The sequence below is a fragment of the Spea bombifrons genome, chromosome 2, assembly GCF_027358695.1.
Source record: "Spea bombifrons isolate aSpeBom1 chromosome 2, aSpeBom1.2.pri, whole genome shotgun sequence".
NCBI classification, from domain to species: Eukaryota; Metazoa; Chordata; class Amphibia; order Anura; family Pelobatidae; genus Spea; species Spea bombifrons.
In genome coordinates, this window is record NC_071088.1 from 70654077 (window position 1) to 70678255 (window position 24179).

A 24179-nucleotide genomic window follows, 5' to 3' on the forward strand; every position below is an offset into this window, starting at 1 on the left:
GTGTTTAGTTGGGTTGGTGTGAGTGTCTGTGTGTGTGTGTGTGTGTTAGTGAGAGTGTATGGATGTGTGCAAGTACCCCTCCTGAGGTCAGGCTCTGGATCTGCCCCTGCTTATGACGTGGAGAAACTGTTATGCAGGTGAAGATCGGTCACAACCCCAGATGTTTCTGGGAGTAAATGGAATGATGCAGCAGTTATTTATTATTATTTATTGTTTTATATAGCGCCATCAAATTCCGTAGCGCTGTATCAGAGTTTGTCACTGTGACAACGCAGCATTATCACTTTATGACAATCCTACTGATGCTAACTGTCCTAGATAAGGGGAAGTGCCTTATTTTCTGCTACTTCTTCATAAATGATTTCAATATTCTTAAAAGGCACACTTAAGAGTCACAGACTAACTGGTTGATACAAAGAAGGCCACAATTCAAAAGACATATCCTGGAAATGCAAGCTGCGATTCAACATGTATGAAGTCATAGCAAACAAACCAATAAACGCGCCAGTTTTGCACATAAAAAAGCCAGTGATGGGATAACAAACACCGTGAACATGCCTGGCAATATTAAAATGAATTCGATTTCAGGTGTCATGCACCATCATTTTGGGGCCCCTCTGCACCACAGGTGTCTATGTTACAGCCCTGCTATATTAGGTTACAATGGAACTGCCCTAGTGTAAAGGGTAGCCCGGCTGTTCTGATGAGGCTGGCAGATAGGTAGCTCTTTGGAGTGGCCTCTCTTCCTCGATGATTTCAGTGGTCCCTGCCCTTGCGGGGAAGAACTAAGATGATCCGGCCCTCCTGCAGGCCTTCGGGCCTGGGAGGGAAGGGATCGATTATGCCTTCGTGGAACGTGAAGAAGGAGATCTGGTGTCCACTGTGTCCTTCTGGCACGTTTTGGCGCTTTTTTCATAGCGGAGCCTCTCGGGGCTTAAATAAAAAAAATAGTCAATACAATCATACCTACCAAGCATCATAAGCTTTTAGGAAAGAATTGGAGCCAATTGAAGCATTTGGGTCACTCATAACCTTTTCGGTTACATTCATGTTACCCAGCACTGTATTACCGGTACTTCTTATATAAAAAAAAATATATAATATGTACAAGTTTCTCAATGAAAGTTAAGTACCCCTGCTTTGCTTAAGATGGACTCACTAAATGTAAACGTATTTACGTTCATGCTTTTAGTATTATGCAGTCAATGTCTACTTCACAAGCAACGTATCAGACATAAATTACTATCCACTCTACAGTCACAATATTCCTATAATAAAGTTCCCAAATAAGCGATGAAGCGTTTAATACCATCAGCCAATTATTTTGTATAAGACGACGGTGCAGCCAATACGAATGCAAGATGAGCTGCCCAATCAGTTGCTGCGTGAGTAAAAACCAATGGGAGCCAAGTTCACATGCTGGAGGGGATTTTCATGACACTACCTGGTCTCAGTGCTAGTGTCTGCTTTTCCATATTGGTCCTCTCGATGATTGGCTGTGAAGCCCCAGTCTGCCGTTCCCATTGGCTTTCCAGGTTGTCAGTCGGGAAAGCACTTGGCAACTGTCTCCCTGCATCTAGAGGACGGCGCTGGGGGATGCGGGGCAGGGGGTGGTACTGCCGGTTTGGGGCTGACAGGTAATTATACCGGATTAAATGATGGTCTGACAGTGAAGGGTGGGTTACTGTAGCTGAGAGCCGTATAGTGGTAACTGTGCAAATTACGGCGCAGTTCCGTTTGTAGCATGGAAGAAACTGGGTTATGTGTTACTTATCTGGCCTGAACCTGTTTACCTAAAACAGGGGTGCATACTGCATTGCAGGGGATGGGTTACCATGACTACAGTCCAGCTGATCCTCAAGGTGACATGTCATTGTTGGGCTGGTGGTCTAGCAGTTGTGGGTTTTTATCTGAAGCCATATAGACGAATAAACAACTTTATTGGTCTTTATTGGACCAATAAACATCTTTGAAGTAAATAAACCAACTAGCATGTCAATGGAAACCCATTTAAATCTTAATTTTACTATGTCTATTAAGAAAATGACATTATTGTTGTTATTATTATTATATGATTTGAGTTTATTGTTAGAACAGTTTTAAGGATGTATATCCCTCTGTAGTTATATCGCCTAATAAGCTATATAAGTATGTATCTATATAAGTATATAGATATGTTGGGTAGTTTGGTCCACATTTTTTTTACTTATAAAATGTGATCTAGGTGTAGTTTCTTTCACAGGCCATTGGTCAGTTTATCGATAGTCTGAGTAAAAATATAAGAAAAAATGAAAGGTATGATTTTTTATTAGCGTCACTTTTTTGAAGCAGATCTGTGACGTTTTCTGAACAGTTCTATGCTCCCGACAAATCTAGGTGATAGTTTTTATAGATTATAATTATCAATACATATTAAACAAATACTAACGTGTGGTAGAATGTATGTAACCCTCTATTTTTCAGTATCTGCGTCATTATTCTCCCTTATTATGTCAAATCTCCCCTGTTAGTTCGCTGCTGATTGTTATTGACTGGTGCAGGCAGCCTTCGAGGCGATGAAGAAGTTAGAAAATGGGAAACTAGTTGATGCCACAGGCTGCCATTAAATTCAACTTCAGTGAGGTTGCTGTTCTATTTGAATGTGCTTTAATCCCCCTGAATCATAATAAAATATGTTTCAATGACATCATAGCTGAATAAGCTTTACTATGGTCGGATTTTTTTTTTATTATTTGTTTATTTATCTACAACAATGACTAATATGTACAATATCCGGTTGGTTTTCGGATAACTATCGAGATCATCTACTGATATTATGAAACAAAAATAAATTCCCAGCCTATTACCCTAAGATCTGAAACGGGCCTTGCATCAGTTTTGTGGATGAGTATGCAGGCATGTTAAAATAGAGTTATGATATATGTGGCTTATTTTTATTTAGAACCCTGAGTTCCACACCAGTAGTAGGTAAACCAGCTACATGAGCCTATTTACTAACCAAGGCTGACAAACCCAGTAGATACTTGATCTAGCTTGGCTCTGGATCACACTCCTCCCCTCTGAAGAGCCTGGCAGATATGCTTCCAAAACCAGTGGTCACAAGGGACCCCTAACTTTGCTCAGTACCGCAGACACAATGTTGGTATACACATGCATTTACTTCTGTAGGCTATAATTACACACAAGTAAACCGTCAGTGAGCCAGTGGGAAAAGTAAGTCTGCAAGGTGCCCGGGAGGAGTCCAGAATGAGTTGCTGTGGTAGCACATTTACATTGGCTTATTCTGTTTTGTAGGTTTACTTAAGAAACTGGGGAAACAAAGGTAATTGCCAAAAAAGAAACATGTTGAGGGACACCATGAAGTCTTGGAATGAAAGCTCAGATCTCTACAGCAGTGACCAGGAAGAGGAAGAGGAGGAAGAGATGATTTTTGGCGAAAATGATGATGATCTTGAGGAGTTAATGGATCTCAGTGACCTTCCTGCATCTCTGTTTGCCTGTAGTGTCCATGATTCTGTGTTTGAGGTGGATGAACAAAAGGTATATATGAGACATTCTCTTAAATATTAGACTGCTTATAGTTTTAGTTATATACATTTGGTCCACTGGTCACGTTCAAATTTTCAAGTTTAGTTGTTCCAGCCACACCTGTTGCTTGCAGGTATATAAAACCAAGCACATAGGCATATCCTCTCCATAGACAAACATTAGCAATAGAATGGGTCATTTCGTAGAGCTCAGTGACTTTAAACATGGCGCTGTCTGAGGATGCCACCTTTGCCACAAGTAAGTTTGTGAAACTTCTGCCCCTGCTAGATTCGCCCTAGTTCACTGTAAGTGCTGTTGTCGTGAAGTGAAAGTGTCTAGGAGTAACAACAGATGAGCCACAAAGCTGTAGACCACTCACAGAACAGGGCCACCAAGTGCTGAAGTGCATAGCATTACTCACTACAGAGTCCATAGGAAAAGCAGCACAAGCACTGTGCGTTGGGAGCTTCATGAAATGGGTTTCCATGGCCTATCAGCTTCACATAAACCAAAGGTCACTATGTGCATTGCCAAGTGTCGGCTGGAGTGGTGTAAAGCGCTCCACCACTAGACTCTGGAACAGTGGAAATGTGTTCTCTGGAGTGATGATGGATGAATCTGGGTTTGGCAAATGCCAGGAGAAAGCTACCTATCAAAATGCATAGTGTCTACTGTAAAGTTTTTTACGGGTTTGGGTTATGCCCCTTTGTTCAAGTGAAGGGTAATGTTAATGCTGAAACATACAAAGACATTTCAGACAATTGTATGCTTTCAATGTTTCTCTTCCAAACATTGGTTTGGGAGAGACACTTTCCTGTTCCAACATGACTGTACCCCTGTAGACAAAGATAGTCTATAAAGACATGGTTTGCTGAGTTTGGTGTAAAGAGCATGAGCAGCCTGCTCAGAGCTGACCGTATCCCCACTGAACAGCTTTGGGATCAATTGGAATGTCAATTTCGAGCCAGGCCTTCTGATCCAACAACCGTGCCTAACCTCACATATGCTCTTTTAGCTGAACGGGGACAAATTCCTGTAGACACACTCAACAATCTTATGGAAAGCCTTCCCAAAAGAGTTTTTTTTTTTTTTTTTTGTGTAGTGATTGTTTTTGAGTGAAAATATAAGGTCATTAAATATTTTATTTTGCTCTTACCTTTGCAGGAAAGATTCAAAGCCCTATTCACAGTATACGATGAGCAGGTTTCCTTCCAGATGTTTAAAAGCTTCAGGCGAGTAAGAATTAACTTCAGCAACCCGGAAGCCGCCGCAAGAGCCAGAATTGAGCTTCATGAATCCAGTTTCAACGGAAAGAAATTAAAACTTTACTTTGCACAGGTAGAGTATGGCATGTAATCGTCTATTGCTATGTATTCACTGATAAAAATAGGTGCATAACTGTGGCTCTGCATTACAATAGCTGCTAAGTCTCCTTAAATTGTGTTGATGATACAATATAATTGCACAATAGTAGATTCATCTAGCTTTTCAAGCCTACAGGATGAACTAATATAAAGCTTTTAAGATCTAGACCAAGCCTGCTTTTTTGGTAATGTGATGCAGACCATGTGGTATTTTGCCATTCTGAATAAGGTTTTATTGCACTGCTTTGCTAATATTATTATTTTTTTTTTTTATATAGCGCCATTGTATTCCACAGCACTGTACAATGGGAACATACCGTATTTTCTCGATTAAAAGACAAGGTTTTTTCAGAGCAAATGCTCTGAAAAATACCCCTCGTCTTATAATCGGGGTCGTCAAATAGAGGTCTGACTATGAGACTAAGCTCCAGATCCCTCGCAGCGCTGCAGGGGACCTGGATCCTCCTGTCTTATCCCCCCATTTAGCACTCCCCCCCAAAAAACTTATCAGTGCTTACGACTCCCTGCTGTGTAGTTGGGGCAGCGGGTAGACCTCTTACGCGATTCGCGTAGGCAACCTCCGCTGCAGCCGGAAGGAGGTGCGGTTAGCAGCGGGGGTTGTCTGCGTCCATCGCACAGACCTTCCCCGTCTGTCAGAGAGGAGAGTTCGGGTGCGGGGAATTCTCTCTGACAGTCGGGGAAGGTCTGTAAATTTTTTGTTTAAAATAATTTAATTAACAAACTGGATGTTAAAAACAAACAGCAGAATAAAAAAAAAAAACAGAGAAAAAATGCATTTCTTGTTTTTATTTCCCAACCTGTCCCGTTATGCACATTTGAGCCCAGGCTTGCCATACTGCCTCCCAGATATGCCCTATGCCTTATACCCCCAGATGTGTCATTTTGCCCTCCTCAGATATGCATTATACCCCCAGATATGCCCTAAATGCCATAGTGCCCTCTAATATGCCTTATACCCCAGATACGCCACTCTACCCCCAAATATGCTACTGTGCCCCTGATATGCCTTATAACCCTCTATATGCCACTCTGCACCCCCTGATATGCCACTCTGCACCCCCTCCCCCAAAACTTGGTGTTTAGTATGGGCAGCCGGTGAACGTCTGCGCGATGCATCTTATATGCGCGATGCATCTTATAGTTGATCAAAATCGCTTCAACTAATAGATAATGAAATTTGTTGGCAACAATTTTCATTACTGATTATTATCAATATTATTGATTAGTTGTAGCAGCCCTATATGTAACTATATTAAGAACAGAATTTTCATGCAACCTGGTAAAAATGGGGCACAACATTATTTTATTGGTTGCTATTGTGATTGCTCCACTTTTACTACTTTCCACAATAATATTTCTTTATACATAACCCCCGTTGCATATCTTGCACCTTCTCCCAGAAAAAACTTCTGTTCATGTGAAGGAAATATTGATTTAGTTGGCACATCCAGTTGATTTGTATGCCAGTTGTTATGGTTGTTTCTCCAAGGACCATGTCACATTTTCCATTTATTACCTATGAATCCTTTGCATATGGTGTACTGGGGGTGGTTTACATCCAAATTTAGAAGGGTGTACTTCAGGGCCTCTATACCCAGGGAATTTTAAGATGTAATGATATTTGCTATGAAATATGTAAGTAAGGTTTAACGTGGAGTAGTTGTATTGAAAATTTGGTGGCACTTTGTGGACTGTTTTTTCCTAAAATGTTTGTCTGCATTCTTTGCACAATACCATTTTCTGTATTGGTATAATCACTGCATTTCAATGTTGATGGATTACTTATTTAAATTCTTTTATGTAAATTTTGATTTTACATTCTCTTATGTAAATGTGATTTTTCATATCCGAACCTCCTCTACATTTGCTGCCCCCAGCCCAAAAAACCCTGCTTCTTGCCTTGCTTTGTATCTCCTGCTCAGCAATGTGCATGTAACGATATCCATCTCCAGCCAAAGAAATGTTTACTTCGCTAATAGCATTCTAATTAGCTTACAGTATTTGTGATATCATATTATTATGTTCAGAAAGTACTCCAACTTCACGAGAAAAGATAAAGAGGAAGCAAGTAAGCATTACTATTGAGCATGGGGGTGATCATGCGAAGAATCAATACCAGGGTAAAAGTCAATAAAACTAACCCTTAACTCCATTATGGTGTCGGCCCAGCACTCGTTGGCGGGGCATCGTACTGAATTTTGTAATGTTCTGCAATTACAGTATATCACCACTATGTGTCGCTGTGACACATTCAAATATATATAGTTCAGATTAACATAATTTTTATTAAGTTAGGTTTACATTTTATTTCAAAACTTTGTTCTGCTCTTTGCATTTGCTATCGTGAAGGCATGATATAGTCTTTTAGGTAATGTTAATCACTTTCATTCAATTAAACATTTTTAAGAAGTACAATTCAATTACCTATAGAGAGGAGTGTATTGACTTAACCCCTCAATGCACAGTTTTATCAATGGGTTAAGGGACTGCCCATTGTACTTAAGGGGTTAAAGGAAGGGTTGGCGGGAGAGTTGTATGTTCCGTTCCCTCACTTCATTATGAGGGGCCCACCATTGGCAAGTTTCACCCGCAAGAAAACAAAACTTAATATATTGTAGCATTAAAAGAAACCCCATGTGGCTTTTTTTAAAAATGAATTTAAATCAAGTAATATAACCAAACACTTCATTACATCCACTGATGTCAGTTTTAAATGCTAAACTTAAAGTTCTTGTACCCCAAGTAGATCATTTCAACGTTAGATGCCCAAGTGTATGCATATAAAACCATATCCGAGAATAACATGTACAGGAAATAATGTTGCACACCTGCCCGTCTCGATTGCTTTTGTAGCCTCCCTCCCGGTAAAGGTTTAATTGCCTTCTACATTTGCTTTACAAACTGTTTTATCTTTTCCTGCTGTTAGAAAATGATAGTGACTAGACATTGCACATGCAATATTGTTACAAAATAATACATCATACATAATAAAATATCATATAAGACTGCACTTTAGAGTGGTTTAGATAGGTGCGTAAAGGTAATGAGCTTTGACTTCAGGAGTTCGCTGCTGCAAGCAGTCCTGTATTTTAGTAAACTGGTAAGGGAATGGAAACACTGGATACTTGAATGCTTATTTTGTTATTTTTATTATATATTGGTTTAATCAAGATTCCCCTCTTCCATGATTGATGTACCCACAAATATACTTAAAAAAAAACCCCACTTTTTTGCTTAGAGTTTCTTCTACACAGTACACAGTAACACACTGTGATCAGCAAGTAGCCTTGCATTGTTGATTGCAATGTGTGCAGTCCCAGCAGGATCTAGACAGACCCAGCTGGTTCTATCTTCTACTCAGATGATAGCTGAATTTTGATTGGATCCTGTGTGTTTTTCATCAAATTAAAAAATCTGCTAGAACTAACTACATTTATGCGAAGAAACTAATGACAGATACCTGGCTGTTATAAAACGAAGCAATCATAATAATAAACAAAGAATGTTAACGCAATCACTAGTTTTTAGTACCCCAAATAACATATATATTTGGGGTCCATTTTTACCATATGTGGGCTTAATTAATATTCCTGTTTTCTGTGTTTGAATTAAACAATTTTTATATAGAACAAATAGGGGTTTGATTTTAAACTATAGAAACATGCAAAAAATCATAATTGTGATAGGTAGTGTGTAAAAAAAATAATAATAATAATAATAAATATATATATATATATATATATATATATATATATATATATATATATATATATATTTTCTTCTACACACTAGGTGCCCCTGTCGAACAATGACTGAATTTATGTTTAGTAACATATTCTGATTACAGAAATACATAGGGTAGTATTTTTGATGCTTAAGGCAGGGCTCGACAAACTCCAGGCACCAGGGCTGCCACCATGAATCCAGTACCCTATGCTTTCCTGCGGGGCTGGGTGAAGCGGGTGCATTGAGGCTCCCAGCGGGGTCACATAGTATGCATTACGCATTAAATAGGCATTATTGGTCTGTATGATGTGAGAGAGGGGGAGGATAGGGAGGTGTTTATGTGTGTCTATGTTAAGTGTTGGGGTCAGTGTGTGTACTGTAGTGTCAGAGTCAGTGTGTTTGTGTGTGTATATGTATAGTACTAGAGTCAGTGTGTGTGTGTGTGTACTGTAATGTCAGATTCTGTGTGTATGTGTGTAAATGTATCGTGCTGGAGTCAGTGTATCTATGTGTGTTAATTGTGTTATTTTATATATGTATACTGTTAGCCAGTTTGTGTCTGCATGTATGCAAGTGTGTGGAGCTAGCGTGTATGTTTATGTTGCAGTATAGCATTAGCATGAGTGTGTATGCCAGCATATAGTGTTAGAGTATATGGTGTTAGCATGTGTGTGCATGAGTGTAGAATGTAAGCGTGTGTGCATTACTGTTTGTGAGCACAAGATGTTAGCATGTGTCTGTATGGATTTATAGTGTGTAAATGAATGTTAGTGTATGGCAAGGCTCGACAAACCCAGGCACCAGCGTTTGGGGGTAGTGCTAAGGGAAGGGGATGTATGTTTTTGTCATTTTTATTATTTATTTTGCAGAATCTGTATCTGTTGACAATATAATACTAGGTATAATACTATTATGTAAACTATTAGTATTATAATACTATTATGTAAACACAACTATTATGTAAAAGTAATCTAGGTGGTACATTACCCTATGATAGTATAGACAAATACTATCACAGGGTAATGTACCACCTAGATTACTTTTACATAATAGTTTCAGTTCTTCATAACTGTTGTTATGGGAACGCAGATAAACATTTGTTTATTTTGTTTTAAATGTACGGTACATTATGTAATAGTGGGGATTTAAACAGGACCTAGAGTAATTTTGTCCGTTTAGCAAGCAGCTTACTTCATAACTTGTTGCTTGTTTTCTTTTCACAATCTCAAAGGCCTACATTAAAATATTAATCTCCGGTACCAATAGTAAAGGCATATTTTTATTGAGCAAACAGAGACAGCTGAACTTGCATGTGCTAAACATTGTGTCCTATTTACTAGTCCTATGACTCCTATATAATATTAATGATTCAACTGACAGGAATTCGCAAAATAGGTCAAACCAATGTAATATTCTACACAATGTTATTAATGACACCCTCTACGATAATTGGTACATCAGGTCACACAATGTAAACAATGTATCTTTTATCACTGGTCATGACATTTTTTGGGCTCCTCAACCTTCTTGTGGTGTTCCTTTTACTTACTGGGAGCTGGAATCTGATGGGAATAGGCCAGATAAAATAAACAGGAGTGGGCAGAAGACGACATTATGTGAGGGCAGCTAAAATCAAATCACCAGAGCAGAATGGAGTTGTGGTTAGTAGGAATGTGAAGACATCCTAGGCATATGATTTGTTATCCAGTAGGCCTAAAAGGTTTCATGTGTGCCTGTACATTTAATATGTGTAGAGGACTAGATTTGTCTTGAAAACTTATGACTGACCACTTAAGAATGTAAACAAAAATGCCTCTTGGGCTGTGCCTTCATTGGGACTATATTTAGATAGATCTCTGTCCTTTTGAAGCACATGCAAGTCATTTTTGGATTACAGTTCCATTTTAAAATTGATAATTACTGAAAAGGTATTAGCTGAACCCAAGGAAAAGTACAGTAAGTATGGTTACTTTACTCTTAATAGCTGTTTAACATAAACCCTGACTTTGATTTGCTTGTGGAAGGACATGTAATTGTCCTGCACACCTTGGCTTTGGTTTTTCTAGTAACTTTATTTGAATATCTAATTGTGTGTTCTGTTTATCATTTGGATACAGTGCATATTGATTTATTTTGTATCTGTTGGGCTTCTTAAGCTGTCTGTCCTGGTTCGTGATATCCGGATGGGTTAATGCAACAAGTATCTTGAATGCTCAACCTAGACTTTTACCCCATATATTAAATGGCTACTAATCAATCAGTCATTTCTCTATCGCACTCTTTCAAGTGTTGAATGTATCTCTCATATGACATATAATGTAAACGCCAATAAGTAAAGGTTAAAAATAATTGGTATTTAAAAAGCCTTGAAATACGCTGCCGCCCTTCTAGTAGATTAAGAAATCCCCTACACTACCCACTACCCCAAAAATATAGCAAAATAAAAAGTAGAGCATTGTATGGTTTAGGGCAGGGCTTGACAAATTTGTCGTGACTCTAGGCGCCAGCTAAAAAAGTTAGGAGCCAGGCTTTTTTTTAAAGCTAACAGTTGGTCAGGAGTGACCTGATCATCATCAGCCCACTTACTAAAATCACAGCATTTGACCTGGAAGCACCCTGGACTTTCAGGTCAGTGCTGTTTAAAAAAAAATATATATATATATTTTTTTTTTTTAACTCTTTCAATGCTGATGTTCCATTGGCGCACAGCATTGCCTGATATTTAGTCCCCACAAGCTTGTGGGGACAAAGTTAACCCCTGCAATGCCACGAATGTGTCATACACAATTGTGGCATTGAAGGGGTTAACACTGCACTGTCGCTCTCATGGAGCGATCAGACAGCAGGGGGATGTTGTCCCAATCAACACATCACCCCCTTCCCTGAAGCTGCCTGCGGCAGCTGAAAACGCGATTGCTGGTTTTCCTGCAACCGCGTTTTCAGCCTACGGGATCACTCCGTGGGAGTGATCTCAGTTTCGGGGGCAGGCTCTGAGTGGTTATGCTGTCTGCCCAGACTCCTGGGCAGACAGCGGCGCCCCCGCGTGGTGACGCGGGGGCAATTTTTTGTGGATGTAACAGGCTGACAAACACCTAGGCGCCAGGACAAAATTCTCTGTCGACTTGGCGCCTGGGATTTGTCGAGCCCTGGTTTAGGGTATAAAGAGATATTTTGACCATTTAATCCCTTCAAGAACATTTTTAAAAAACATACGTTTTCTGGAGGTCATTTTTATCCTTCACTATATCTTATGATTTGCCCAGTTCCTGGAGATTGTAAAATTGAAGCATCACTGAAATGGGACTTCCTTTTAGGGTTAACTTACTACTAAAGAATGCATAATAAGTACCCTGGGGGAATATGCAGCTGCAGTTGCCTCAGTGGCTCAATTATTCTTGCCAGTGATTGGCTCCGTTGAAATCAATGTTCATGCACATGTGCACGGAGGTGTGAACAAATCACCATCATTTACCGAACCGGCCCTGGTGCTAGCCGCAGGGTTTGGAAAGGAGCAAATGCATCTAGTGAGAGTGTTTACTAGATAGTGATCTAGTGTAACCATCTATACTGTATGTTGTTGTTTTTTTGGTTTTTTTTTTAGAATATATAAGTTCCTTAAAGTAACATAATAATAGTAAAAAAAAAGTAATTTTCCCATATCTACCACAATATGGTAATCTGAATTTGGAGTTGGAAGCCTGTCACACCAGTATTATTTCAGAGATCCTAGTCTGCTTGAGACATGAATAGGTTCTCCCATTGATAAAGAATAGGTTAATGTATGTCTCCTTAGCTTGTTTCATTTGGGACGAGAACTCGGAATGTGATTGTTGTCCTCTTAAATACCCAACTTGTTTCTGTTCATTAGCCATTGATGATACCATCATCTCCTTTTTCTCTGTCTAGGTACAAGTATCAAATGAGGAAGGGGAGAATTCTTTTCTGTTGCCACCCCAGCCCACAAAGCAGTTTTTGATTTCACCACCAGCATCCCCTCCTGTTGGATGGAAGCAGAGTGAAGATCCAACTCCAGTCATTGACTATGATCTACTGTGTGCTGTTTCTAAACTAGGCCCAGGTAGGTTCTGCTATCAACAAAAAGCTAGCCTTTTGATATATACAAAAGACTATTAGGTAAACATACTAACCGTGGTCTGTTATGTCCTCAGGGGAGAAGTATGAACTTCATGCAGGGACAGAATCCACACCCAGTGTGGTAGTCCATGTGTGCGAGAGTGAGAACGAGGACGAGGAGGATGAAACAAAGGGGTCCAAACAGAAAATAGTGCAGACAAAACGTCCTTCACACCCCTCTGCCATTTGAAATGAGTCTGGAGAATTTTATTTTAAATGAAAATGTAGAGTCCAAAAATCATATCATTAAAGGGAAATGTAGATCATACTCTTTACGTATTGTATATAGCTAAAGACAATCTAGGTCATATTATCAGAAGTGGTACAAATGTATTTATTTTTATGGATTTATCTTATTTGCTATTATGTGTGTTACGCAGTATCAGTGTTTTACAAATCCTTTGCATAACAGCAAAGTGGTTAACTGGAGTGAATTTGTGTATGTTTGTAAAGGGTTCGTCCCTTGTAGCAGTGTGTAAAATTATGCTGCTGGAGAGTTTAAAATACAACACATTTAATTATAGGTACATACTGTATATTCAATATACATATGTCAGTTTCTCTTGTGTTCTTTGATAATAATAATAATGAATATCACTAAATGTGATTTACAAATAGAACTTGGAAAGGGTCTACTGGCCTCCGTGTCAACTAAGCTCTTGAAATGACCTTTGGAGTAAAACCCCAATTAAGCTACTCAAACTTTCTTATAAAGTTATCGTTGTCCTGGGTGCTGTGGGACCTTGCTATGCTTAGAGTAAAATTACAAGGTTGTCATGATGGCCATAGCATGAGAGAATATGAGCTGGCCCCAAACTGAAAAAAAAACATTTTTTCTAAAATACAGATAAGCCTTACGCCAGTTCCAGGTGTTTTCATATCCCTTTCATGTATTAATCTGTAGTTTGGGGTAGCCGTATTAGTCCAGTGTATACGAATGCAAAAAAACAGAATGTTGCAGAATCTTGTAATACCTTTTTTATTGGACTAACAGTATTTAAAATAATAGACGAGCTTTCGGGAGTCCTCCCTTTGTCAAGTCAAAAGCATTTCTGACCAAGCAAGTGAAAAACACAGTTTAAAACAGTTTAAAACTGACCAGTACATGTTCTGATACAGGGTTCAGACAACCAGCGAATCTCAAACAAAAGCTGGTGAGTAGCAAACTACATACCGAAACAACACACACAGATAATGGAAGCAAACCATGCAACAAAGCTAGATGCAAACTTTGCCAACACATCTGTACCAGCAACACAGCCACCCACAACAACAAGACATACAATATTAAAGGATCATACTCATGCACTTCACAGAATGTTGTATACATGATTCAATGCACCAAATGTACTATAGGGTGTTACATCGGTGAAACCTGCCAGCAACTTAATAAAAGGATGAATCTGCACAGATACTCCATCAACCATCATGATGAAGAAAACTTTTGCACCCCAGTTGGGCACCACTTTACCCAAACCGGTCACTCCATACATGACCTCAAAATCAAAACACTGAGAGGTCATTTCAAAAACACCCAAGAAAGAAAGACATTTGAAGCCAAAATGATACATTTTTATGATTGCAAAAACAGAGGACTTAATGTGGATTTGAGCTTCTTAGCTCATTATCAAAACTTCCTATAACCTGTGCCTTTTTTTTTTTTTTTTCCCTTCTCCCTCTCTCTCCTACATGCTCACCCCTGCTCCCCCCCCAGCCTTATCTGTGCAGTATATGCCACTATTTACTATTTACGACCCTCTTAGTTTTTTGTCTGCAAATTCTCTATCTTGTTATTTTACCCCTGTTTTAACCCTGTATCAGAACATGTACTGGTCAGTTTTAAACTGTTTTAAACTGTGTTTTTCACTTGCTTGGTCAGAAATGCTTTTGACTTGACAAAGGGAGGACTCCCGAAAGCTCGTCTATTATTTTAAATACTGTTAGTCCAATAAAAAAGGTATTACAAGATTCTGCAACATTCTGTTTTTTTGCATATGTATTAATCTGTAAGCCTTTTGCTGAATGACTGTTGCTATTTGGAACAAACAGATACTAAGTCTGTCAAACTGATTTTATAGTCTGCTATGTTGGATGTACCCTTTTGAAATCACATTCATTAACCCCTTAAGGACAATGGGCGGTTCCTAAACCCATTGAAAACTATGCTTTTTGAGCCCGTACATGTACGGGCTTTGTCATTAAGGGGTTAACATGTTGTAACATTAAGTGTAGCAAGTACTGTTGGTCCAATGTGTGTTTAGATAAGCCATAATTGGTGAATGTTCAAAAAGTGTCTAATGTTGAGTTTGGGTACAAATTCACACTAACCATCCATCCCATTGGCATATTCTACAATGTGAAGAAAAAAAACTGGTGGTAAATGTATGTAACTAAAGTTATACGCATCCCTACCTAGAATGTAGCAAGTACAGCATATTTAGATTTTACAGATTAACATGCGACTTAATTGCCCTCTATGTGTGTACTTGTACAACCTGCCACAGAGAATGTATAGATTAGGGCTATGAAAATATTGGCCTAAGAGCCAGATGCTGCCTCCAAGGGCTTATTTCTTTAACACTGGTCCACGATTTTCATATAACTTTGTAATTACATCTTAATGTAGTATGAAATGTCCCTACTAAGAGGGTTGGTACACCAGGAATATATTGGCTACAGGGAAACAGAAAAGGGGTATATTAAAATGGAACCGAAATATTTATATCTTTTGCAAGAAAGTTTGAAGCAACATACATTAGTGGATAGAAGTGGGGAGGAGTTAAAAAAAAAAAAAAAAGTTGCCTATACCCCAAAAAAGATAACACCATAGGTGGCTTGTTACTAAAATCCAATGAAAAAACAGTACTTAGCAATGCTAGAATTCTATGCCACCCTACTATCAGAATATTGTGCCTTTTTATTTGAATAGGCAGAACAATTAGACATCATTATTTCATACTGTCAGACAGTAGTATAAAGCAGCTACCTAAATGTACCCTGCTTGTACTTGCCCCCTTTTGACGATGGAGAATAAATGTTATGAAAGTGAGATCAGGTTTCTCTTAAAGCTACCACGGCAGTGGTATTTTTTAAACAAATATGTAATCATTTTTTATGACTTGTTAAACACGGGGCACCCATAAATCTTTTTGCTTAGGGACACCCTATTGACATTAATTTGTTTAGAATTAATTTTTTAGATACGCATAACTCATGTCTCATGTTTACTTTTGAAAAAAAAATATAACGCATAATGCTTCATTGTTTGCAAAGAAGATGCGACATAACATGAGGGCGTGAGTAATTTACTGTGTGTGTGTGTGTTTGTGTATATATACATATATATATAAATATACACACATACACACACACACTACCATTCAAAAGTTTGGGGTCCCATAGAAATGTCCATGTTTTTGAAAGAAAAGCAAATCTAAAATGACATGAAATGGATCAGAAAAACAATGTAGACGTTTGATAATGTTGTAAATGACGATTGTAGCTGGAAATGACTGATTTTTCTTCATAGGCGTACAGAGGTCTTTTATCAGCAACCATCACTCCTGTGTTCCAATGGCACTTTCTGATGGCTAATTAGTCCAAAACTACATATATATCTAAGTGGCTTAAAGAGAAATATATATATAACTTTAGAAACAAACAACGTGAGCCTCTATTCTAAGAAGAGCTCCACATAATGCAAAAAAATACCAGCAGCTACAAGTGGGTCCAAAGATAAACTGTTTTTCCCATAGCAACATCAGCTTGCAGGTTTAGTATTCAAATAGACATTGATATCTTTGATGAAGGATTTCACAATTGCTAAGTGATCTATGTTCTGGATTACTTTCCTTGTATTGCTAGGTTTTCTTTTTTTTATTATGTAATGGCCAAGGCTGAAAAACAAAATACTATCTTACTACAAAAACCCACATTTTCGTAATTCTATGTGTGCTCTTTCCAATGCATTTTATCTACCTAACAACTAACCAGCCATTTACATAGCTATCATATAACTAGTATCTAGTTTCTATTATGTATTGTTTGTCATCATTTACTTATGTAAATCTGATCTACATTATCAAGAAATCTACTTCTTATTGGTTTGTGGAAGTGAGGCATTACCGGTTCACCAAATGAACACAATACGATATATAAAAGTGATGGGTTTTTTTCACATGTTCACAACAGATCAAAAATAATAACGTATTTTAAAAAGGACAGCAATGGTGAAATGGTAAAATGGCTTAAAATTATGGCACAACAACATAGGTACTTTGAAGCATGTAACAGCCTTTTTAATGTCAGGTTCTTACCAAGATCCTCTTACATCATTAGTCACAGTCTTTGCTCAACTTTAGAATATTGCCACAGTTCAGCCACGTCCCCTCCAAGTTTCAGTTAACATGTCCTTGTCATACATTGATAATACACATGGCACCCTCTACTCAGTTGGGAAAAAAAACAGAATCCATAAGTAAACATGCATCACGTTCCCTAACTTTAAGTGAGTAACATGAAAAAAATGTATTATGAGTAGAACATATGTTACTAATACTTGTTTTTGTTATTTTAAAAAGATGCACAACCAGTATTCACTATAGCAATCATCTAACATATTTTGAAACCAGGGACGCTATCTTGATGGGGTTGACTTATGTGATGCTTAACAATGCTTAAATGTTGGCATACAAATTGGCATAACTACTTTACATACCCATTTATAAAACTCTAGACATGGACATTTTGATTTATTTTGTGGATAATTTCCCGTTAAGCTATGCAACTTGCCATGGCTGTTAATACTACTTCATGTAGTAGTTTGTGAAAGTCTGCATCCCTTCCAAAGAGTTGCACGTTGTTATATTAATTTCTCATACTTATTATTTTGTCACCTGTAGATTTAGTGCTCATCCTCTTTTTCACACGATAATGTGTGTATGCATACATGTTTTTAGCTTTGGATAAAATGTAGATGACTGTCCTCTCAGTATGCCCAGTTTCATCCTCTCCTTTGTGCCTTTATGACTAATCGTTTAAAAAGATGGCTGTCATAAGAGTTTAGGATGATCAGCTCCACAAAAGATGTTTGGTAAATCTGATATATCTGTTGGCATTGTATGTTAATTCCAAAGTCATTTCACCTTGGAATCAAATGACAATTCTGGCATTTCAGTGCATATGATACATTAACTCATTCAATCAGTTCCTTTTGATCTTGTAAGAATTGTTTGTTACACTGTGTACAAAATACATGTAATAAAAGTCTTTATCTATTGTCGAAATTTCCTTTGTCTCTATAATGTGTCGTTATAACAACAACAGTCCGGTCCCAGTAACACTCTCCTCTGGTATAGTATGAATCCCTCATGGTGGTGCACTACTGAAGGATGCCCACTAACAAATAAAATATTTGTACGTTAATCATTAAGCACACCCTCCAAAACTTCCTTTTCTTTTTCTTCTTTCTTTTCCCATTTTTTCTTTTCTTACAAGGAATATACCGTATTTCCCCATGTATAAGACGCAAGTTTTTTCGAAAAGGGTGCGTCTTATACAGTGGTTGTAGAATTGTTGTAGAGCTTACCTCTGTGTTGCTCAGCAGCGTCTCTTGTTCCATCAAGGAGAGACAAGAATCCAGTGGAGTCATGTGAATGTACATCACATGACTCCACTCCGTTCCTGCTCCCCTGGGCGGGACAAGAGAAGATCTGCAAGCGGCGCCGGAAGATCTGCAGTTCAGGTAAGGGTGGGGGAGGGTGTACGAGTGCCTGAATGGGGGAATGAATGAATATGTATGTGTGATAGCATGGATGTGTAAGTAGGGGGGCAGGGCACAGGGAGACTGAAAGTGATGTGCATGTGTTGGCTGCTTGTGCATGATAGGAGTGTGATTGCTATATTAAATATACATGATTGCTAACAACAATAACACTCCTATCATGCCCAGGCATACCCAGATTCCAGCACCGCTAACATCACACTCATCCTGGAACCTGGGCATGATAGAAGTGTAGTTTTCAGGCCCCAAAATTAAGGTGTGTCTTATACATGGGGAAATACGGGAACTGGCCAATTGAGCTGTGTCCCATCAGGAAGTCTGATTTCCACATAGGGCAATCTACTTCGGGCAAACTGGGACAATGCCTACCAGCCTCTCCAGACACTTTGGGCCCAGATCTATTAAAAGAATGCTGCATTGTGTCTCCTGAATAAATGGCTAATCTGGTTACCCTACCTACAGCACAATTGCTGAATTTTAGTTACCAAAAATTAAATAATGAACTCCAAGTCTCCTAAGGCTACGATAAGTTTTATTTTTTGTTGAGTAGCACATTTTTAGTGTTCGATACACTAGCTATTGTTAAGTAAGAAATGAATATCATCATTAACTTCCAGGGTGGCAGGCTAAATATGCATGCATTTATTTTTTAGTAGTACCTTGAAATATACTTTGTAAAGCTTTTTTATGAAGAAACACACGATCCCTTGTGACATTAAGGTTTAATTATCCAACACAGAGAACACATTTTTTTGTGCTTGTAAACGTTTGTGATTGCAGCAATAAATGGTTTCTACCATAGTATGTGTTCAACTGCATGGAATAATTGATAGGGTTGCCACTGTAGCCATTTTTTAACAGAATATCAGGGTTCTCTCGTACATAGGGCGACCAGGGAAGTCCATCCAGAGCCCTGTGCTTGCCCCTTAGCTAAGCTTAACCATGATCACATATTTAATAGGGAGAATTATTGGAATCTGGAATAAGAGTATTTTGGACTTTCTTCTCGTCTGTGTGGAGTCTTGTTGATTCTTCATTTGTTTAGGCGCCACACCTCCCAAAGGACACAACTGGTGAGATGTGTATATATTTCATGTCCTTCTCATGTACAAAGGTTTAGCAATTTGTAGCCTCCTAGTCGTTTAATAAAGCAAAGTTGCTGCTCTTTCTTCCATAAGTAAACTTTGCAGGTCAGCAGCATGTGAAGTGCATCAGCCATGGTAAAATAAGTGGCAAGAGCTGCTAAAAATAGAAAATGTATGATAGCATTGTAAATATGATTAAAAAGGTTATGGTAAATTCTCTTTTAATAAAGTAAGCATAGGGATCAAAGATTTTTCTGAAACCATAGGTGTTAAAAACACACCGTGCCCCATGAATGTATTGTGTATTCAGATAATATCAGGGGAAACGGAACCATAAGCCACAACTAAAGTAAAGGCTTATGTTACATTCAATTAGCAACCGGTTTAATGAGTAGCAACTGTAGATCCATAAACCTTGTGAAAATGAAAAAAAATTAGAACAGGGGGCTCTGACCCATCTATTCTAGTATATGTCTCTATGTATGTATTTGTTGAAAGGATTACACTATCACACATAGTTTTTTAATTGGATACATTTTATTTAGAGGGAAAAAAAGGCCACCCAACAATAAAATGCAAACTATTCCCAGAAATGCGCCTTCTGTCACGGTCTATGTGCTGCCCTGTGAATTGTCCTCTGACTCATCTGCTTAATTACTTCCTCTTGAGATTTAATTGATGCTTTGATCTTAAAACCAGTTAGTGGTAATTGTGGCTGATGGTAATAATTACCTCAATGTGTTTTAAACACTAATTATTGTATCTTTGCAACAATTTGTATCAAATACCACATGTACATACAACATAGTAGTGAACAGTTTGTGTCAGGGCAAGGAAATCAAAACAGCTAGGGCTGTTAGAAATATCTTTCACGATTCACTTTTTGACACTTTTACCATACATGTCCAAAGAGGGGTATAAATAACCTTTCTGCTTGTGATATGCACTGTAGAACTTCATTATGCTCCGGCGTCAGCTGTCTGGCTGTCAGTGGGAAAGCAGAAGCAACATTGTGATGTAGAATAAAGCGCGAGCTCCAACAGGCCTACCTGCTTACCATGGAAAATATCACTCAGCTGGAGTATGGAGGTTTCAGTTGCTCTTTCTTATAATTTTTAAATTGAACAAGACTGAATAATCTCTGAATAATCCCTTCCACTCCTTATTCTACATTAGACTATACTTTGCTTTATAATTCAGTAATACCGCATTTGCTCGATTATAAGATGACCCCTAAAATTTGAATATCAATTTAGGAAAAAAAAGAAAAAGCCTGAATATAAGACTACCCTATAAGAAAAAAGTTTTACTAGTAAACATTATTTCACATGTAAACTATTTTTTCATATTTAATATAAACTTTGAACTCTGCCTCCCAGAAATGCCTTTTAACCCCCTATATACTACTCTGCCTCCCTGATATTCATTTTAACCCCCTATATGCCACTCTGCCTCCCTGATATTCCTTTTAACCCTCCTATATGCCACTCTGTCCCTACAGATATGCTTTATACATCCCTATATACCACTCTGCCTCCCTGATATTAATTTTAACCCCCTATATGCCACTCTGCTTCCCTGATATTCCTTTTAACCCCCTATATGACACTGTGCTTCCAGAAAGCCTCTTACCCTCCCCCGACTTACCAGTGCTTCTTTAGACTTCTTCCCGTGCTCCAGATTCCTTGATGTGTAGTGGGGCAGCCGGTGGAGGTCTGCGCGATGGGGCTTCTATGAATGAGCACCGGAAGGTCATGTGATGCAGGTGCTCCATCATAGAAGCCCTGGCAGAAGTGGAGGTTGCAGACGCCCACCAACTGCCGGAGAGAAGGATCCAGGTCCCCTGCGGCGCTGCAGGGGATCTGGATCTTAGTCTTGTAGTCAGACCTATATTTGAGGTCTGATTAGAAGACGACCTCGAATATAAGACGATGGTTATTTTTCAGAGCTTTTGCTCTGAAAAAAACCTTGTCTTATAATTGAGCAAATATGGTAGTTTTCCTGATATTTAGATGGGGAACATAAGGCCCCAACCTGGAGGAATAAAAGCAGGAGTAGCTGAATATTGACCACTTTGTTGCCAATAAATAAATTGCAGAGGAAAATGGTGCATTAATAAATTTGGTCCACTGCTTATTTCTTATTTCCCCTTTATAAGATGCCATGATCCAGTACCAAGGCCCCAGCTGCCAAAATGCATATAACAGTTTAGTTTAATTAAACATTTTGATACATGTCCACACAATAGTATATCTAGTTTGAATTTTTGAAAACGGTTTGATTAGTGCAATGTTGTGATGCTGAAATTGGAAATTGTATTGCCAGTGCTTATTAAGCCCAAGTAAGATTTAACCTGACCAGGTACAAACAAATTCAAACCAACAGTTGCTATTTGGTTTTGCTATGACTGTGCAGAGAGAAATCCATTATCATAAATATTGAAATGCAGAATGGTGCTGTCTGAAAATTATTTTCCAAGCATAATTACAAATGAAGCACACAATTAATTTAAGACTGAACATTTATTCCAGGTGTAAAATTATTTATCAACATTAAAAAGTATACGTAAGCAGCATTGTTGACTAATAAACTAAAAAAAATCAAGTGTTTGGGCTTTACAGAAGTCCCTGAGGTTAATTCATTTAAGGCCAGAGCAACCAACAACCATGTAGCTGCTCAGCCTGTAAATGGGTTAATAATGCGGTTTATTGTCTATGCAGAACTTTAAATTATAACATATCTTCACAAAAAGCACTTAAACAGGGTTCCCAGGAAGAGAAAACGTAATTTTTGGATACAACTTAACAAAACATTTGAAAAAATATATATTATTTTAAAATCCCTTCTCAATGTCTCATATTGAAAACAAATGCAAGATCAACAGTATAATTAAGATGATACTCTGGAATTACTTCATTATTATCGGGAGCGTGGGACCAAACAATAGTGTGCCAAGACAATGGGGTTTTGGATGAAGAGAAATTCTGGTGAAAACTGAGAGCAACATCAATCAAAGTTATTATCAGATTAAGATTAATAGAAAATGTAAACAATCACAATACAATATGGAGTCTTGTGTGTAATATGCAAGTCCAAGATATGCACTTGCTGGAAAAATACATAAACCTGTAACAATTGCGTACTTGTGTATGAGATACCAACTCATCAAGACAAAGGCTATAAATACCCACAATTTTACAGTGTGTACTTCCTGCATTTCAAATGTCTAATGTAAACTTCCTTTTAAGAACATTTTAAATCATTGAAGGATGAAAAATGTAGCCAGACTGGCTATATTTTCCATTTTGTGAAGGGAAAATGCAACCTTTATGGAAGACTTATTACCGATACCTATAGACCAGGGGCGTCCAAGTTTTTTCTGCAGTGGGCCACATCATCAGAATTGTATACGTGCGCGGGCCGCACTCATTTTTCACTGTGAGAAAATATGGCCTTTAATAAAATATGCAGATTAAAATAAATTAAATGACACAAAACCTTTACTTTTCCTCTCACTGATTTCTGGGCCTAGAAAGTAATTTTGTGACTACAGGATTCTGTATAAGTAAAAATAAAATAGTTCTATTTATTTTAGCGATGCACCAAAATGAAAATTCTGGACCAACACCGAAAATTCAGGGTTCACTTAGCCAAAACTGAAAATGACCCCCCACACACTTTTAATAAAAGTAAGTTACACACCAAAATTGTACAAAAAATTATATATTATGATTGTTAACAGCAATCTCAGGCATACCCAGATTCCAGCATGTACTGGTTGGCAGGGCATTGTACCGGTATTTTTTGTCCAATTTTAGTGTGTAACCATGCTTTTATTAAAAGTAACACACCACAATTGGACAAAAAAATCAACAATATGACTTGGCATGATAGGAGTGTGATTGCTAACAGCAAACACACTCTTTTTATACCCAGGCAACCAGTAAATGCTGGAACCTAGGCATGATGGGACTGTGATTGCTGTAAGCAGATTGCTGTTAGCTGTTAGCAATCACACTCCTATCATCCCAAGTCAGCCAGTACATGTTGGTACAGGGTGGCTGTAAGTGCAAACCCCATACTGCTGGCAGCATCAATACACAAGGGGGCAGCTAGCCAGGTTTCAGCATGTACTGGCTGACTTGGCATGATAGGAGTGTGATTGCTAACAGAAAACACACTCTTTTTATACCCAGCCAACCAGTAAATGCTGGAACCTAGGCATGATGGGGCTGTGATTGCTGTTAGCAGATTGCTGTTAGCTGTTAGCAACCACACTCCTATCATCCCAAGTCAGCCAGTACATGCTGGTACAGGGTGGCTGTAAGTGCATGGCAGCATCAATACACAAGGGGGCAGCTAGCCAGGTTTCAGCATGTACTGGCTGACTTGGCATGATAGGAGTGGGATTGTTAACAGCAATCACAGTCCCATAATGCCAAGGTTCCAGCACTTACACATCCATGCTATCACACACACAAATCCATTCATTCACAGATTCATTCCCTCAATCAGGCACACTCATTCAAACACACTCCC

At 38.4% G+C, this 24179-nt stretch overlaps 1 protein-coding gene across 1 annotated transcript; it reads left to right on the plus strand.

Moving 5' to 3' along the window:
- The first annotated feature begins 1504 nt into the window (after nucleotides 1–1504).
- RCAN3 (RCAN family member 3) lies at nucleotides 1505–13581 on the plus strand. The gene is made up of 5 exons (XM_053454708.1): nucleotides 1505–1637; nucleotides 3295–3540; nucleotides 4693–4866; nucleotides 12546–12717; nucleotides 12809–13581. Exons 2-5 carry the CDS (start codon nucleotides 3343–3345, stop codon nucleotides 12961–12963), a joined length of 699 nt encoding a protein of 232 aa, XP_053310683.1. The 5' UTR covers nucleotides 1505–1637; nucleotides 3295–3342; the 3' UTR covers nucleotides 12964–13581.
- The last annotated feature ends 10598 nt before the right edge of the window (nucleotides 13582–24179 follow it).